The sequence below is a fragment of the Oratosquilla oratoria genome, chromosome 4, assembly GCF_046742065.1.
Source record: "Oratosquilla oratoria isolate Oo_2021 chromosome 4, ASM4674206v1, whole genome shotgun sequence".
NCBI lineage: Eukaryota > Metazoa > Arthropoda > Malacostraca > Stomatopoda > Squillidae > Oratosquilla > Oratosquilla oratoria.
The window spans coordinates 28,079,502-28,099,501 of NC_134780.1; the positions used below are offsets into that span (position 1 = coordinate 28,079,502).

Here is a 20,000-nt window from a genome sequence, read left to right on the forward strand (position 1 = left end):
TGCTGTCGTTCTGAAAACGACTTGAAGTGAAATGTTTCGGCGGAAGACTGTTCCTTCCTTTGGGTAATTGACTCCAAGAAGACTGTGGATGCTGGGGGGTCTTCCTCGAGGCTCCTAAGGCCGGAATCACACTTAGACATTTGCTGAGTAGAACATCTTATCGACGCCTAAAATCGAAAGAATATATATAAATACACTTATCGTGCGAAAAGTCGATCACTTGTAGTAAAAGGTGTTTCGTTTGTGAATTGGTCCCATGTTGAGGAGAAGCGAGACTGTTTGTATTAGTCGTTGATGCTGCCAGACCCAGACGCCTTCCGTCGACAGCAGCAACACCTGTGGTGACGTGGTCGAACCCGTGAAGGGCAGAAGGCGCCGGGGATCATGCGGACAGCGCCGCCGTGCTCACCACCGCAGGTGCAAGGGACGTCGGGCTCCTCTCCGGCGTCACCGGCGGGGGCGGCGGCGGTGGCGACGGCGACGGCTAAGCGGGCCAGTGCCCTGTTTGCTTAACGGGTCGAGTGGTGGCGTCGGCCGTCCGGATGGAGAAGAGTCGCAGACCCAAGGGCGCAAGGCCCAGGCGGGTGGAGAGGCTGACGGAGGTGGCCCCGGCGCAGGTACCGGTGGCGGCGGCGGCTGAGACCGAGAGAGTGACTATGTACGTGATGGACCCTCGAACTCGGACGGAGAACGTAGGCGGCGGCGGGGACGCGCGGCGGAAGGCCGCCGAAGTGGTTGGCGCTGACTTCAGACCCCATCCACTCCTAACCAACCCCCAGCAGGAAGCTGATAGGCGCTCCTTGGCGGCTGCCCCCCATCCTTCTTCGGCAGTTCCCGTTCGAACTCCCGAAGTCGTGAAGAAAAGGTTCCATCCTCTGGAGGGGGAGTCTTCGTTCTCCGCAACTGCCGGGAACTTCTCCGGGGTATACGGTGGGAGTGGTCGTCCTTGGGAAGGTGTCAGCGGTGCCCCGCAACCGAACCCTGCGGCGGAATCCTCGACCTACGAACCCGTCGGTCTGGCCGCCCGCTACATGGCAGGAGGAGCCGGAGACGATCTGACTTACATGGAGGTCGGGTCCTCCTCCGAGTTCAGTAGGAGCTTGTCTCCCCGACAGGAACCGACATCCCAAAGGCGCCCGGTAGAGAATTTCGGAAACTACGGGGGTTACCCTCAACCACAAAGGGACCAAGGTTATTCTTCAGCAACACAGACCGGAAATTTCATCCTGGACGAGGGTCAGAAGGCCTTCGAGGAAGGACGGATGGCTCTGGTCGACGCCGCGAACGAGTTCGCCATGTACCAAAACGAGGTCTTCGAGGGCGACCTACTGCACGGCGGCATGGCGCCCTACGGTGCCTTCGCCGGGAACATTGGTGCCTACGGGCAGGCCCTGTACGGGGAGGCCTTCACTCACATCCCTCCCGCACCTTTCTACGGCGCCCCCGGGGAGGTCATGTTCTTGGGGGACAACTTTGGCCACGCGTACTTCAACCCGGCGGCCGAGTTCGTGGACGACTTCGCCGGGGGCCAGCAGCACTTCGGGGACCTGCAGGCCCACGTGGACGCTTCCCTGGCGCGCCTGGACAGCAGCGCGCAGGCCAAGGGGAGCGACCTGGACCACGTGGAGGAGACTCAGGTCCACGTTGACCACCTCGCTCAGGCCCTCGGGGACAACATTCGCTCGCACATCGACAGCACCTTAGCCCGCATCGAGGACACGCGCCAGAAGTTCAACGAACAACGCAAGCCCTTCGGCAGTGTCGGGGGGCTTCCGGGGTCAGCCTCGAGTTCGATGGTCCCGCCGGAGGTTGTCAGCACCCGTGTCAGCGCCACGTTCGGGTTGAACGACCCGGGGGGGCGAGTGCCCCAGGGTGGCCGCCCCGTGCAGACGCGACTCTACGAACTCCAGCAACGGGGAGATCGGCCCCCGGTCCTGCACTTCCCGCGACCTCCGCCTCTGCCGACCACAGACGAGGACCACCGACTCCGGCTGCCTACCGCAGATGCCTTCCGGAGGACTTCCGACGGAGGCGCTGCAAGGGGCGATGAGGAGGGCGCACCCCTGGCCCGTCAAGAGACGATGGTGGAGAGCGTCAGGGAGTACGACGACATCAGCGTGACGACCCTGGTCGACATGGACACGACCACACCGACGCTCCTCCGGGCCAAGCTGGCGTCCTGGCGCTCTCGCTCCTCCCGGATCTCCCGCGTCTCGAAAGTCTCGTCCTCAAGGGCCTCCCGGAAGTCTAGGGCTTCCGTCGTCTCGATCCTGTCGTCCGGCGAAGGCGGTAACGGGGGAGCTTGCACGACGACCAGCCTCACCTTGGACGCGGCTGCTGGCGCCGGGGCCGCGGACACTACCACCACCACGACGGTCACCGGGACCAGCAGCGCGACGCCAGGAACTATCCCATACTCTCCAGGTAATGTCTTTTGTCAGGAGAACTCATGCCACTCGAAGGGGGAGGGGGATCATTGCACAGGGGCGCAGATATATATATATATATATATATATATATATATATATATATATATATATATATATATATATATATATATATATGTGTGTGTGTGTATATGTATAATATTATATATATATGTGTGTGTGTGTAGATGTATAATATATATATTATATATATATATATGTATATGTATAATATATATATCATATATTATATATATATATATATGTATAATATATCTATATATATATGTATAATATATATATCATATATTATATATATATATATATGTATAATATATATATATATATATATATATTTCTCACCTCTCACGCTGGTGGCGTCATCGGAAGCGTGCTGGTCTCGCACGCATCCACTTAGTTGTGGGTTCGAATCCCGCACTCCTTTCCGATTACCAGCAGTGACTATTATTAGCCCCCACCCCCCCTAGAAGCGCATAACAGGGCAAAGGCATCGGCTCGGGCCGCAGCTCCTCAGCGCTCCGCATTCTTCCAGCGGGTTCTGTCTTCGAATGCTTGCTTTTGCATCACCTTCTTCAGGAAGGAACCTCAATATTGAAGTTGAAAAGATTGTAACGCTAAACTCTCTCTCTCTCTCTCTCTCTCTCTCTCTCTCTCTCTCTCTCTCTCTCTCTCTCTCTCTCTCTCTCTCTCTCTCTCTCTCTCTCTCTCTCTCTCATTTCCCCCTTTCTCGCTCCCCCCTATCTTTCTCACGTAGTAGGTTTGGGCGGGAGAGAGTGGGGCTCTTCTGACGTAGGGATACCTGGAGGAAGAGAAGGAGGAGTATTTCTTGCCTTCCGAGAACCTGTTTACGGCCCCTCATACGAGCTTGTTATGTCGCTGTGAAGGTCCTCCTCCTTATGATCCTCCTTCTTCCTCCGCAGGGGGAGGGAAGAGAGGGGCGTGTCCTCGTGGACCCCCATAATTTACTTAGTCACAAGTCACATATATATATATATATATATATATATATATATATATATATATATATATATATATATATACCTGAATAGAATCGCCAATGACGGCAAATGTCAACTCAAATAATTCTGACAGTTACCCCGGGACTCGAACCGGGGTCTTTTGGGACGCTAGGCCAGAGCTCTACCGACTGAGCTAAAGGAGCTCTGAATGTCTCTCACTTGGAAGTTGACCTAACTCCCGAAGGACTAAGTCGACTGCTAACTGCCGTCCCTCCCTACTTAATTTCACAGAGGCTTAAGCTCAACTCATAGCCAGTGGTGAAACTGGTACGAATCCTTGATGGGCTTTCGTCGTTGTAAATACCGGAATAAAATCGCCAATACGGCGATTACCAGCAGTGACTATTATTACTCTCTCTCTCTCTCTCTCTCTGTGTGTGTGTGTGTGTGTGTGTGTATATATATGTGTGTACACGAGTATATTATGTGTGTGTGTGTGTGTGTATGTCTATATATGTATATATACCACAAGAAACCCACACTCGGAGAAAATAACCTTAGAATGAAAGATTCTATATTTCGGCTATCACCAGTAGCCCTGAAGAGGGCTACAGTTGGTAGGCGAAATATAGAATCTTCTTTCAAATTTTATTTTCTCCGACTGTGGGTTTCTTGTGAGGTATTTACAAATGTGCAACTACATTTCTGTTTATATATATATATATATATATATGTGTGTGTGTGTGTGTAATATATATATATATATATATATATATATATATATGTGTGTGTGTGCGTGTGTGTGTGTAATATACAGCCAGTCCTCGTTTAACGACGGAGTATCGTTCAGAAGACCCCGTCGTTAAGCGATTTCGTCGCTAAACGAGGACCCATTGAGAGACATACATGTATGAGCATATAAACAAAGATTCGGAAGTAGGCAAAGTGACAAAGTGCTACATGCTAGGTTATTTTATTCAGGGAATGTATATTAATACATTTTGTATGTTTGTTTACTTACTGTCCATCTTACTGTGGTTGTAGGTGCAGGGATACTCGAGGGGACCACATCAATCATTTATTAGGTTTAACGTCTAATATACATGGGCACGTCATGTGCCTACAAGTGCAATGAAAGAACTAACTGGGCGTCGCTTCTATGCAGTAAGATTATACAGCTAAGGCCGCTTTCACACGAGCGTTTCCGTACGCGCGTTCGGGTGCGCCGCGTTTTAACTTTCAATGGAGTTCAATGGGACCTTTCACACGACGCGGTTTGCGGACGTGCAACGCAGCACAAACGCAGTGCCAGCAAGAACGCATCCGTTTTTCCTGACGCACGCGTCCTTGCTGGCTACCAGTGGCAATGAGAGCTTTCACCCGAACGTTCTAGAACGCGCGCACGCAAGTCCCGCTACCATATCAGTCATCGCTACCAGCTGGGTGATGTAAGTTACACATCCCGTTCTGGTGTGTAGTTCATTCGAGTATGATATAACAGTCTTAAGGGTGTTGAAGTTGCTCAGCGCCTTACTTTGAATCAAACTAAGACTCACAGGGATATTTTTCTCGATATTGTCATCAATGCACACCGAAAGCATTTTCTCCATCTCATGCACCAATCCTTTTCGCTGCCTAGTTAACAATGCGCTGTATCTTGTCGATAATTTTGCCATTTCTTTGATACTACTTTTGTTCTTGAGAATTGTAGTGATAGTTGAATGTGAGAAGCCATGGCTGTCAGCAATAGCTTGGACTTTCTTACCTCCCTCGTGCTCGTTAATGACTTTCATTTTTATATCTAAGTCGATGGCTTTCCTCTGCTTCTTAGGACCGGATCCAGTAGGAGAATTTGTATTCTTTCGTTTTCCAGTCATCATGAAGGGATATAATTCTATACTGTTAACTAGAAATCACTAACAACTTGAGGAGCAAATTTAAGTATATACACGCTAGCAGCGTGTTACGGTTACAACTGACGAGTAGCGAGCGCATGTGTTTCGGTAGGCGCGAAGATTCGAATGCAGTAAAAGAATATATATATATATATATATATATATATATATATATATATATATATATTTTAAGAAGAAACCGTCGTAACTCCGAGTCGTCGCTAAACGAGATCGTTGTTCAGCGAGGACTGGCTGTATATATATATATATATGAATATTTTTAGAAGCTCTGCCAAGGGATTCGAACCCTGACCTGTGCGTGCATAATCAAGAAGCCAAGACTCTAGCAACTGAGCTATGTACGGTGGTACAAAAGGACTGTACAAGTCCCCGACCACACTCCACATAGCTATAGAAGACGTAGTCTCATTTTCATCCAATCCCCGGTTGCTACATCTTGGCTTCGTGATTATGCACGCAGAGGTCAGGGTTCGAATCCCTTGGCAGAGCTTTTAAAAATGTTCAACCTGTCTTAAACATACACAATATATTTATATATATATATATATATATATACATATATATACATATATATATATATATATGCGTGTGTGTGTGTGTGTGTGTGTGTGTGTGTGTGTGTGTGTGTGTGTGTGTGTGTGTGTGTGTGTGCAAATAAAAATCTGCCCACAGACAAAGCCTTTATAAGATGTAAATCATATACCAATTTTCTTGCACCTTTGGTGGCTGCAGTCGCCTCAACTCACAGTATATAGGTTCAACTACTACTACCTTTCCATAAAGGATGAGGGCGCAATTGCAGGACGGGGCCATACTCCGCCACACAAGTAACACGCAAGGACACTCCCTCATCAGACAACAACTAGAAACTCAAACATCGATGCTGTATCGAGAACAAGTCAAAAGGAGATTAAGGATGGTCAAATAAAAATTTATTCGCCTGGATAAACCAGCCATCAATGTGCAACAACAGCCTGAAGTTTCACTCCAATCGATCAGGAAACTTTACCAGCAACCTACGGGCTATCTGTTGGCGCTCAGGGTAGCAACGTCGACATCCTCACCCAGGGATTCTTCGCGGGAACGAACCCTTCCCCCCTCCCCGTCACACCCAATATGTCATTCCTCTTTCTTGTAATATTGTGGATACTTACTCCTGAAGATAATCGCTGGTTGGGTCGAAAGACGTCTAGAGTAAACATGTTTATTCCATCAACACCTTGACCTACAACCTCCGCTCTCTCATTAGAAATATCGAGAGTACTTCATACAAATTGAACAATGCTACTACAGCTGTAGATTTCAACAAAGCATATATGTATATATATATATATATATATATATATATATATATATATATATGGTATCAGGACAACTGCCCCCGGGACAACTGCCCCCGGGACAATTGCCCCCCGACAACTGCCCCCGGGACAATTGCCCCCGTAGGACAACTGCCCCCGTAGGACAACTGCCCCCGACAACTACCCCCTGGACATTTGCCCCGACAACTACCCCGACAATTGCCCTGGAATTTGTTGCCAATTACGTAATTGCTTTCTGGTAATTTCCTGAGTAACTATTTATAAAAAAAAATCTTCATAGAGAAATGGTAGTAAATAAGAACTATTAAAACAATGTTTTATTATTGTTAATAAAAGTACATGATTTTAAAAATATAACATTATATACTCAAATTTGTTGCCATTTACGTAATTACTTTCTAGTAATTTCCTGGGTAACTATTTATAAAAAAAAATTCTTCATAGAGAAATGGTAGTAAATAAGAACTATTAAAACCAATGTTTTATTATTGTTAATAAAAATACATGATTTTAAAAATATAACATTATATACTCAAATTTGTACATATATAAGTTGCAAAAATATTGAAAAGGGATTTAACTACTAAAAAGGATTTAACTACTAAAATTCCTGTTGTACTAACAAGACTTCACGGCGGGGTTGGTCAGCATCATGGGAGTGATCATTTACATGGCCAACTACTTGATTTTCACAAACTTTTGCTTTGGCTTTGTAGTTATTATGGCGACGTTTTTCACATTCATAAGATGTAACATTATTTGCCAATTCCTTCTGCTTCACATAGATGTATCCTTCATAAATAAGCTTCATTTTTCCTCGTTCACTTCGTACGAACTCCATAATGGGTGATGTCACTTCTTATATTTCTGAATAGACACTGGATCCTTCTTTCTTTTTGAGCCTATATATATGCAATTGACCGATTACCTAATTAGGAAGTAGCTACATAAATGGTAATAAATTCAGGAAATAGCAACAATTATTTCTTAAATGACCGATTATGTAATCGTTACTTAATTAGGCAATTACTTACAAGTAATTACGTAAATGGCAACAAATTCTAGGGCAATTGTCCAGGGGGCAGTTGTCCGGGGGCAGTTGTCCTACGGGGGCAATTGTCCCGGGGGCAGTTGTCGGGGGGCAGTTGTCCCGGGGGCAATTGTCCCGGGGGCAGTTGTCCTAGAACCATATATATATATAAGTATATATATATATGTATATATATATAATACTGATGACCCACTTTCGGAGAAGAATAAGCGAAGATATAGAGATCTGTATATTTCGATCACTTACTGTGATCCTCTTCAGCAGATATGAATTACAGAGTAGAGAACAATGTGTATTTATACTGAAACAGTGAGGTAAGCAAGAAGGGACGGGAATGGGAATCTGTTTTGTGAAAGCTAATTTTGGCCTTACTAAGAGCTTTTTGTAAAAACCACGGCGGGTATCCTAATTTAGTTAGTTGATTTCTTACTGAATTTAGTTCCAATTCTCAATATTGTTTTTTACAAAAAGCTCTTAGTAAGGCCAAAATTAGTTTTCACAAAACAGATTCCCATTCCGCCTTGAATCATAATTGGGATAATAGATGCATAACATTACCTTTTAATAAATCAATTAATGACTTGTCTCATTTGTTACCAAAGGAAAAGGTAAATTTTATCTTCAATTATCCCAACAATTTGTTCAGTAAAGTCGTCAATATACATCATAGATCCAAGAGTAATACAACTCCTGGAGTTTACAAATTACCTTGTTTAGATTGCAAGGATGTATATTGGGGACAGACGGGTCGAGACCTCACTACCAGGGTCAAGGAGCACAAGAACTCTGTAAAATACGGGCAGGAAAATTCCGCGGTATTTCAGCACGTCGCCAACAAAAACCACCGGATAAATTGGGACGATGCTGAAATAATTTACAAATCCAAATGTAGTTTCAGAAGAAAAATGGTAGAATCCTCCCTAATAATTTTTTTTTTCCAAATTATAACATTTCCTATTGTCAATGGTCACCAGATTGTATTTCTTCTTTTGCTATAAATAAAATGTTACCATCTACATTAGCAGTGGATAAAAGACACCAAGGTCCATGCAACGCCGGACACGTGACCTGAGCCACCAAGGTCCACGCAATGCGCGCCGGACACGTGACCTGAGCCCCCGTCCCTTCTTGCTTACCTCACTGTTTCAGTATAAATACACATTGTTCTCTACTCTGTAATTCATATCTGCTGAAGAGGATCACAGTAAGTGATCGAAATATACAGATCTCTATATCTTCGCTTATTCTTCTCCGAAAGTAGGTCATCAGTATTATTTTACAAATGTGCTACGACATAACTTTGTTGATACATATACATATATATATATATATATATTTGTTATTTGTTTATTATTATTTGCTTGATTTTATTTATTATAGATCTGTCAATTTACTATTATTTACAATTTATGTTTATTATTCTACACCTATCCATTTATTTATTTTATTTATTATTATTTATATTATATTTTTTATTTGTCTTTAATGTATCATTATTACATTTCCGCATTCAACCTAGTTATAGACCAAAGGGTCTCCTGGTGGCATGCTCCACCTTTGTAATCCTTTGTAATCCTCAATCCTTTTACACACACACACATACACACACACACACACACACACACACACACACATATATATATTTATATATATATATAGATATATATATATGTATATATATATACCTATACATATATTGCTATAGTTGGGCAGCAGATCCTCTTTTAGGCAAATGTCATTAAAATGTGCAGCAGCTTCTGCGTTCACGAGTTTTTTGCTGACATTCTCGACTTCTCTTATGCTGGCGCGCTGTGTCGTGCTAAGTTCTCTAATGACCTGGCCAAATAGCATTGGAGGTATAGGTAAAGGCATGGGAATTATCTTCTTAATATTTATGCAGAGCTTTCGCCTAACAGGCATCTTCAGTGCTAATGAGTACAGTGTGTGGGAAATGATTATAAATACACAATACACAGATCACAAACACTTCAGTGCTGATCCGGTTGACCAATCAGGAAGCAGGACGCGAAGCGCCGCCCTCGGGCCTAGCGGCTGTGAGCCGTAAGCTGACCTCGATGTCTTTTGATGTGGGGATAGTGAATGGGTCCGGAGTCTGTCTGTTCATGGTAGGGTTTTTATCTTTTATGTATAAGGCTTCTAGGATATGAAGGCGTGTGTGGTTTGATTCTGTCTGTAAAATAGGCGAAAGCTCTGCATAAATATTAAGAAGATAATTCCCATGCCTTTACCTATACCTCTAATGCTATTTGGCCAGGTCATTAGAGAACTTAGCACGACACAGCGCGCCAGCATAAGAAAAGTCGAGAATGTCAGCAAAAAACTCGTGAACGCAGAAGCTGCTGCAAATTTTAATATATATGTGTATATATATATATATATACACATATATATATATACACATATATATATACATATATATATACACATATATATACACACATATATATATATATATATATATATATATATATATATATATATATATATATACATACATGAATAGAATAGCTAATGACGACGATGTCAATCACATAATTCCAACAGTTGTCCCCGGACTCGAACCCAGGACTTGTATGTTAGCAAGTCTATGCTTCTACCAACCACGCTATCGAGGCTATAAAGTTCTTCAACCTCGGGGTTAATTTACACCCGCAGGATTTGAGTCGACTGTTAACTGCCGGCCTAATCTCAATTTCACGAAGAATCAAGCCGACCTATAGGTAGTGGTGAAGCAGGTACGTATCTTTGATGGACTTTCGTCGTTGTAATACCTGAATAGAATCGCCAATGACGACGATGTCAATCACATCATTCCGACAGTTGTCCCCGGACTCGAACCCAGGATGGCAGTTAGCAGTCGACTCAAATCCCGCGGGTGTAGATTAACCCGAGGTTGAAGAATTTTATAGCCTCGATAGCGTGGTTGGTAGAAGCATAGACTTGCTAACATACAAGTCCTGGGTTCGAGTCCGGGGACAACTGTCGGGATGATGTGATTGACATCGTCATCATTGGCGATTCTATTCAGGTATTACAACGACGAAAGACCATCAAGGATACGTACCTGCTTCACCACTACCTATAGGTCGGCTTGGTTCTTCGTGAAATTGAGATTAGGACGGCAGTTAGCAGTCGACTCAAATCATGCGGGTGTAAATTAACCCCGAGGTTGAAGAATTTTATAGCCTCGATGGCGTGGTTGGTAGATGCATAGACTCGGTAACATACAAGTCCTGGGTTCGAGTCCGGGGACAGCTGTCGGAATTATGTGATATATATAACAATACACACACACACACACACACACACACACACACACACACACACACACACACACACACACACACATATATATATATATATATATATATATATATATATATACATATATATTTAGTCTCCCTTACTTTTTGCACTATATATGGACTGTATATTGAAGAATGTAAACAGGGTTGAAGACACTGGCATATGCCGATGATGTGGCACTGGCAAGTCAAAATCTGGAAGAGCTACAAGAATCACTAAATAGATGGAATAATGCGTTGAATGAATATGGACTAAGACTGAATATTGTGAAATGTGAAGTCATGACCGTATCAAGAGAAGAGAGTGAGAGTGTGCTAAGAGTAGGAAATGATGTACTGAGAGAGACTGAAGAGTTTAAATACTTAGGTGTAAATTTCAATGGTATGGAACTTATGGAACGTGAAATTAATAGTAGAATTGGAAAGATGAGCGCACAAGTCAACCTACTGTACCCACTGCTGAAGGAAAGAACAATTCCAAGAAGAGTAAAAACACTTTTGTACACTACCATTTTACGACCAATACTGACGTACGGAGCCGAAACATGGAAACTAACAACAAAGACTGAGAGCAGAATAGGGGCAGCAGAAATGAGGGTTTTGAGGATTATATATGGCGTGACAAGAAGGGACAGAATTAGAAACGAAATGATACGGGCAGAACTTGGAGTGGAATCCGTGCTGGAATTTGTACAGCGAGGCCAGCTCAGATGGTATGGACATATGAGGCGCATGGATGTAAACAGATTGCCAAAACAACTGTATGAATGGCAACCAGAAGGACGAAGACCGGTGGGGAAGCCAAGAATGAGGTGGATCGAGAATGTGGATAAAGCTTTGCAGAGTAGAGGAACATCGATTGAAGAAGTCGAAGAGAGTGAAATTTATAACGACAGACAGCAATGGAGAAGAATGGTGCATCGTAACTGACAGGTCTTGGACCTACCAGGAGGATGGTACGATATACATATATATATATTGAAGTCGGTGATGTCAGCATCTGCTGTCAGCCTCTCGACCTTAACTGGGAAGACAATACAACGCATCTGCTCCTGACGGAGGTTGAGGAGGACCAAACAAACGTGGACTGGAAAGTGAGCCTAGTTTGTTGAGAGAGAGAGAGAGAGAGAGAGAGAGAGAGAGAGAGAGAGAGAGAGAGAGAGAGAGGAGGTGGGAAAGGAGGAAGGGCTTGGGCTTTGCCCAGAAAGTGTTTGTTCCCGGATCTTCCTTGGGAGGGAGGGAAGGAGACAGAAGATTTTCTTTTACGAATATTCTCTCTCCAGTTCTCTTTCCTGGTAGGTCTATTTCTCTTTCAAGTCTTCTCCGTTTCTTCAGTATTCTCTTCATTTTCTCTCTTCAATTCCCTCTCCATTCCTCTCCTAATTTTTCTCGCTCTTTATTTATTTCTATTTCTCTCCTCAGTTCTCTCTCCATTCATTTTTCAATTCCTCTCTCCATTCCCCCATTTCTCTCTCTCTCTCTCTCTCTCTCTCTCGCGCGCGCGCGCGCGGCCCTGGGTCTCCGCGTCCCTTCAGGAGGTCGTCAGGGGTCATAGGGTCCTGCGTTTCCTCTGGGGCCTCGCCGCCTGCGTCCTCCTCCTCCCACTCCTCCTCCTCCTCCTCCCTCTCCTCTTGCCATTGTTGCGTCAGGACCCGATTATTCAGTTTCGTTGTTGATGATGATGATGTGGTCACCTTCGCATTGGCCTCATTGCATTGGCTGCTGCTGCTGCTTTCCATCATGTTTGTGGTGGTCCATCTGAACTGTGTGCGCGCGCGCGCGCGCGCGCGTGTGTGTGTGTGTGTGTGTGTGTGTGAGCAGCCACTTCCGATCTTGTTTTTGGTGGTTGATCTGAGCTATGTGTGTGTGTGTGTGTGTGTGTTTGTGTGTACCTAAGTGTTATATACAGGAAAGATATATACTAGTGATGTTCCGCCTCTTTTTCTCCAATAATTATACGTATTTTCATTTCACTTATGGTTTTAGCGTGGGGGGTCATATCGCCTTCAGAGCTATTCCTATGCATCTAAGTGGAAAATTGTATTGGGATATGTTCCCAACAGCGCGCGCGTGTGTACGTTTATGTGCGTGTGCACACACGCACACACACATTACACATTTACACAAACCTGAAACATGCAGTGCCACTTTACGTTACTAATTTTTTATTTATTTACATTGTAATTATTTATTTTTATTACCTATTGACTACCCTCCCAGCTCACGAGGGTGCTATGTATATGAATAAAATCGCCTGGCGACGGTTGAAGGCTATTACGGAAAAGTGCCACCCCTTATGGAAGGTTAGGTTAACCCTTTGCTTACGTTTACTGCCTCAATGGAGTGGAGAGGCCTGTTGAGTACGTGATATTTAAATTAGACAGAATTTGTCCTCATTATTCTCACACGGTGAAAGGGAAAGCGTTCACAAAGGAGGATTGCTAAAGTCTCCCCCTCACTATAAGTTTTCTGTGGTTATTGGAGAACGGGTCAGACCTGGTTCGGGAGGAAAAGGGTAAGAGGTGATTAGAAATAAGCGGGGAGGAGGAAGGGAGTAAGGGGCTGGGAGGGTAATGTCAAGGTTCTTGAGGGGGGACGGAGAGGGGACAAGTAGGGAGGAAGAGGAGGGACAGCAAGGAATTCCAAGTTGAAGGAAAGAACCTTGACATGTGTATTTAACTAATTGTACAGGAAAGGGACTATGCTCGTAGGGTTTCGTCTCATGTGTATGTGAGAGGGGGATCGTGCAGATGTCTGTATACAGAATACTAACGCTCGTGGGGTCACTCCAATTTATAATTAATGGGCATATATTGGATTAAGACTTTTAACTTCTTACTGACCTCAAACTGTTAAATACTTCCGGTAAATGGTTCAAGAGAGATGCAGGTTGTCACGGTTAACTTTTATTTAATCTGGATCTTGCTCAGGTTAACCCCCAGACAGTTGCGCTACTTCGTCAAAGGGCAGTGGCAGTCACGACAGAAAGTTGGTGAGGACAAGTGCCAAAGATTATGATCACCCTCAAGGTCCGGGCGGTAGTTGGTGTAAAAAAAAAAAAAAAAAAAAAAAATATATATATATATATATATATATATATATATATATATATATATATATATATATATATATATATATATATATATATATATATAATGTATATATGAGATATAAGTTGATAACAAAGTGATAATTATGCAAGGTAATAACAAAGGGGTGATAACACAGAGAACAGGTGGCCGCCATGTTTGCTTGGGTCGGGCTGATAAGAAAGGGGGCGTGGCACCTGGTGCCAAATTAATGAGATAGGCACGTATAGGTGTGTGTGTGTGTGTGTGCGTGTGCGTTTGTTAACAATCCAACACCTTTTAACAACAACACCTCTCTCTGTGTAGACTTGCAGCCGTAGACAAGCGATTTCATTACGATTTTTATAGATGAACCAGCCACCTCCTCTTCCTCTTTTCCAGTTCCACCCTATCTTCCTCCTTCTCCTCCTCCTCCTCCTCTTCCTCCACGACGTCCTTCTCTCCTCCTACTCCACTTCCATCTCATATTACTCCTCCTCCTCCACTTCCTCCTTCAGTCCTTCACTCCCTCCCCCCCTCCTTTCCTTACATTTTTCTTCCATCCTCACTGATAGTTGTTGCCGTGTCTTCATTGTGGCCTCCCTCATTCCCCCCCTCCCCCACCCGAGTACTCTCTTTGTTGCAGAAAGTGTATCGGGGAGGGGGGAAGGGGAGGGGAGGGGGGGGAATGCGCTTATCCAACAAGCGAGCCGGGCCTTCCGGGGGATCAATAGGAAAGTCGGGTTAAGGTCACCAAGTAAGGTCCCAAGCGGCGGGAGAGTCCTTAAAACCTCGTAGACCGTCACCAGCGCTTCTGTCCTATAGCACCGGAGGAGAGGTTTTCATAGTATAGATAAAGTATGTCACCCCCGTGCGGAGAGAGAGAGAGAGAGAGAGAGAGAGAGAGAGAGAGAGAGAGAGAGAGAGAGAGGGGGGAGGGGGGAATGGTTGTAATAGATATGCTAAAGAATTGTGTTATTCTTATCGAGTGATAAAAGTATGAATCCCTGAAATGAAGAAAATAATTACCAGATAATCCCTCCCTCTCTCTTTCCCCCTCCCTCCCTCCCACCCAACTTCCATCCCTCCTTTCCCTCCTCCCTCCCTTCCCTCTTCCCCCTATTTCCCTCTCTCCTTCCCTCCCTTCTTCCCTCCCACCCGACCTCCATCCCTCCTTCCCCTCCTCCCTCCATCCCTCCTTCCCTTCCTCCCTCCCTCCCCTCCTCCCCCTATTTCCTTCTCTCCTTCCCTCCCTCTCTCTTTCCCTCCCTCTCTCCCTCCCACCCTACCTCCATCCCTCCTCCTCCCTCCCTCCCCTCCTCCCCCCTATTTCTCTCTCTCTTTCCCTTCCTCCCTCCTTCCCCTCCTCCCTCCCCCTCCCCCTATTTCCCTCTCACCTTCCCTCCCTTCTTCCCTGCCTCCCTCCCTCCCCCTCACTTCCCTCCCCCCTTTTCATTGTTTGTCAAAGGTCAGTCCCCCGAACGTCCCCCGTCCCCCTCCTCCCCTTTCCGGGCCCCCTTGTCACGCAAGGGGGCCACCGCCACGCACGTAGCAACGCAGGGATCGTCGTCTCCTCCTCCTCCTCCTCCTCCTCCTCCTCCTCCTCCTCCTCCTCCTCGACCTTACCTCCGCGAAGATGACCAGATGTAGAGGGTACCTGTAGTGGGACTCTTGTTCTCGAGGGGGAGGGGAGGTAGGTTGGGTTGAGTTCGATTCCCATACCTTTGTGAAATGGCCTGGCGGCGGAGAAGGGACGACATGCAGCACAAGTCGAGTGAGGTACTCCAAGGGACTTCAGAGTCGTTAATTAAGGAGTTTTTCGCCACACTCCCCAACCCCGGCGGCGGCAGACTATAAAGACACTGGTCGAATAAGGTACTTAAAGGGCTTAGTTCGATGATGAGTTCGAAGGAACCTTTCAGGGGTCATGTGCCAGGCAGGAAGTCTTCCAACCCCCCAACCCCCCACGGGAAAGGTCTTCTCCCTTCAGGAGGGTCTTGCCCCTTCAGGAGTGTCTTCCCCCCCTGCGGTATGATCGCCCCCTTACCCCCCTCCCCCCGTGGGAAAGGTCTTCTCCCGTCAGGAAGGTCTTCCCCCTTCAGGAGCTTTTCCCCAGAACCGTCTGTACCTTTGGGAGAAGGTGACGACCAGGGTTTTGCCCAGGTGGTGTGGAGAAACCAAAGGGAAGACTGAGGACAAGTGGCAAAGATAGGGTAAGAAGATGGTGTAGAACAGTGGTTCGTAACCTGGTGCACCTGTACCCCAAAAGGGGCACGAAACCTTAAGCCCTGGGGGTACGAGACATGATAGCCAGTGCAATGGCACTGTATATTTACCATGAGAAAGCATAATGTGCATTCATTGTATCCTACTAGTTGACATTCTAAATTTGAAATAAAAAAGGTACTTTTGTTCAGTAGTTGAATATATCTAATCATTTCTCACCAAGGTTTGTATCACTAACCCTTTTCATGTGTTTGCACATTGTATTTTTATTGGATGGGGACGTGAAGTCATCTGCTCAAAAATATTTGTTTAATTAGAATAATGAAATCATTCAAAGAACAAATATTTGCCATTACATACATGCAAAGTATAATTATAGCAGTCACGCCAACCCGTTTTCTATTAAGCTAGATCTCCTTACACGTTTTGGACACGTCATCGATACCAAACCAGACTGACGCCACTGAGGGACTCGTCACAAACTCCCAATACTTCAATCCTAGAATTTCTAATCTTGTGAGGAAGAAGCTGCAGCATCCATCTCACTAAATTAGTTCATGAATTGTGCCGTAGTCTCATGAGTCTTTCCAAATATTATATCCCATTTTTTCAAATTATCTATTCTTAAAATTGCAAGTCAATTTTGCAATTTGCTAATGTTCAAACCTATTTTTTCACTCCCTTTGAATCAAATGTTTCGTTTTTAGTTGCTTAGAAAAATGTCTCTGGGATGTACTATTATTTGTTTGAGTGGCTTTCATTATTAAAATTTAATACAAACAGAAATCTGTTTTCCTGAACAATGCTAAGATATAAATGCAAGAATCATTTCACACGAACAAAAGAGGGAGTGGGGGCGTGCGGGCCTACTGGAAGCAAAAAGTGGGCGTCAGGTAAGATAGTTTGGGAACCACCGTTTTAGATAATCAACACTGAAAAAGGTTAAGAACCATTACACAAAGAAAAGGGAGCAGGTGGTCAGCAGATGGTCAGGGGAAACCAAAAGGGGAGATCGGTGCCAGGTGGCAAAGAAAGCATGGGGATGGTGGGTGGGTGGGTGGAGGGAGAGGCGCAGGAAGACTGAGACGAAAACGGAGAAATAATGTGGAGGAGCACGAGGCAAGACTTCTGCTTGCGGGAGCCAGATTCAGTCGTGTTTATTTGTGTCCACGAAGAGATCCCTTGCGTTGAGAGTGTTTTTTTTTGTATGTGTGTGTGTGTGTGTGTGTGTGTGTGTGTGTGTGTGTGTGTGTGTGTGTGTGTGTGTGTGTGTGTGTGTGTGTGTGTGTGTGTGTGTGTTTTGGCAAGACGCCCACAATGCTTTCTTAAAAATATGAAGAGATAGTTCGTTGTTCTTGAAGAATAGTATAATTGAACGATGTGTGTATGTTTGTCTATTCTGTGTGCTTGTCTGTGTGTGTGTGAGAGAGAGAGAGAGGGAGAGAGGAGGAAAGGGAGGGGGAAGGGGATGAGGAAGGGGAGGGAGTAGGGGTGAGCATGGGTGTAGGAGTGGGAGGGAAAAGGGGAGTGGGGAGGAGAGGAGAGGAAAGAGGGGAGAGGAGGGGAGGAGAGAGGGGAACCGGAGGAGAATGGTGAGTGATGATGATGCTCATGAGGGAAAGTGAAGGGAATTAAGAGAGAGAGAAATATAACCAGTTGTCAGGGTGGTTGTGGAAACTACCGACAAGGACTACACACACAACCAGTCATAAGATAAAATCCTGACTCGAGCCCCCATTTGCATCATTTTTGAACATTTCAATTCCTCCAAACTCTCCCATTTTTTTTTTATTTACATTTGATGAAAACAAGATCAGCTGGTTTGTATATGAATTTACATTTCATTTTTGATACACGTCTCCCACGAAAGACATGTATTCAATAAAATGTATATACTACAGAACAACGGTAGACCGGTGGTCCTGCAGGTAGGTGTGTGTGATTCACCATGGCCCTGGATCACGTGTTGGACTCGTGATCAACAGCTACTACCCTCCCGGAAGAGAGCTCGGTGGTCATATATGACCGACCTATGGGTAATGCTGTGACCTTACACTCGCACACACACCCAGCTCCCCGCCCACGAGAGTTGGAGTAACGACTCGCAGCGCAACCATACTGAAATTATTTCGGCCCTGGGCGGGATTCGAACCCGGGCCGCCATAGTAGCAGCCGGAAACTCGACCACTGCGTCACGAGTCGTGCTCGTGCGCGAAAAAATTAGCTTTGAGTCGTCGAAGGACAAAACCTGCAATTGGATCTGTCTTCGACATCTTGTTAACCGCGTGACTGAGGGGTCTGAAGCAGCCAATCACCACTCAGCTAGCCCGTGGCGTCACAACATTGAGGGCCGGTGATTGGCCGCGAGCCGAAGCGTGGAGGGGTGAAGATACACATCATCTGTGCTGACACCTGCCTGGGCACCTGCCTGGGAGATGATGAAGCTGCTCGCCGTAGTACTCTTAAATCTCCCGTGAATGAAGTTGATAACATTCCGTTTCCGAACGTCTGAAATCGTTCGGGTTTCAAAAGTCGGGTCCCCAGAGGCGGCGTCCTTCTGCACTGAGCTCGATCTCCCATCCCTATCTCTCTCTTTGTCTTCACCATCCCCTCCTTTATCTACTTTCCCTTCCTCCTTCCGTTCTCCCCATCTTCTTCAGTCACTCTCTCCCGTTCTCCCTTTTCGCATTTGCTTCAGTGATCGACATCTCAGAGGTCTCCTTTCGTTCATTTTCTCTTCGGTCATTTTCATCCCTCGCATTCATTTAGTTGCGGGTTCGAGTCCCGCACTCCTCTCCGATTCCCAGTTGCAGTAACTACTAGTTACCTACCCCCCCTCCCCTAACAGTCCCCAAAGCGCATCTTAGGGCAAAGATGAAGACGGCTTCGGCCGCAGGTACTCAGCGCCTCGGCCGTTCTTGTGTCTCAAGTCGATCCGGGTGCCCCTCTCTCCAGACGGAGGAAAGGGCGAAGATGGGCGGAACCTTGAGGGGTTGGGGGGGGAACTTTCAGGAATCTTGGGTCATACTGAGGTGGATCAGGTCGCAGTAACAAACGATAAAACCTACCGGCAACAGAAGATGGAACTCTCTCTCTCTCTCTCTCTCTCTCTCTCTCTCTCTCTCTCTCTCTCTCTCTCTCTCTCTCTCTCTCTCTCTCTCTCTCTCTCTCTCTCTCTCTCTCTCTCTCTCTCTCTCTCTCTCTCTCTCTCTCACTCCTCTCTCTCTCTCTCTCTCTCTCTCTCTCTCTCTCTCTCTCTCTCTCTCTCTCTCTCTCTCCTCTCTCTCTCTCTCTCTCTCTCTCTCTCTCTCTCTCTCTCTCTCTCTCTCTCTCTCTCTCTCTCTCTCTCTCTCTCTCTCTCTCTCTCTCTCTCCCTCTCCCTCTCCTTTCGCCCGAACATAACTAGAAGGTGGGGGGGGAGCGGGTAACGGTGTTATATAAGAGTCCAGGGGGGTCGGCAACCCCCACCTGGCACGCGTGTGCCACTCACGTGCGTGCGTGCCAAGTGTGTAACGTCACAGGGCCGAGCATGGCACGACCTTACATGTCGAAGACTTGCCTCCGCATCGGAAAAGCAAGAACGTCGTCTCAATACATAGAAACCAGCAAATACATAAATAGGCAAAGTAAATAAGAATAAAAGTAGAAATAACAAGACTGAAAGATTCGAAATGAGCTCGTTTAA

General features: G+C 45.7%; 1 protein-coding gene across 5 annotated transcripts in view; it reads left to right on the forward strand.

Annotated features, from left to right (window-relative positions):
• Positions 1-364: 364 nt before the first annotated feature.
• The window catches only part of ATP8A (ATPase phospholipid transporting 8A1), a 138,302-nt gene continuing 118,666 nt past the window's right edge, over positions 365-20,000 (forward strand). For 2 of the 5 annotated variants that reach the window (XM_076183765.1, XM_076183769.1), the window contains exon 1: positions 365-2,424. In XM_076183765.1, the coding sequence (XP_076039880.1) occupies positions 543-2,424 (1,882 nt within the window). In that variant the 5' untranslated portion in view covers positions 365-542. The remainder of the gene's footprint in view (positions 2,425-20,000) is intronic. The other 3 variants (XM_076183767.1, XM_076183766.1, XM_076183768.1) reach the window with 3 other exon arrangements.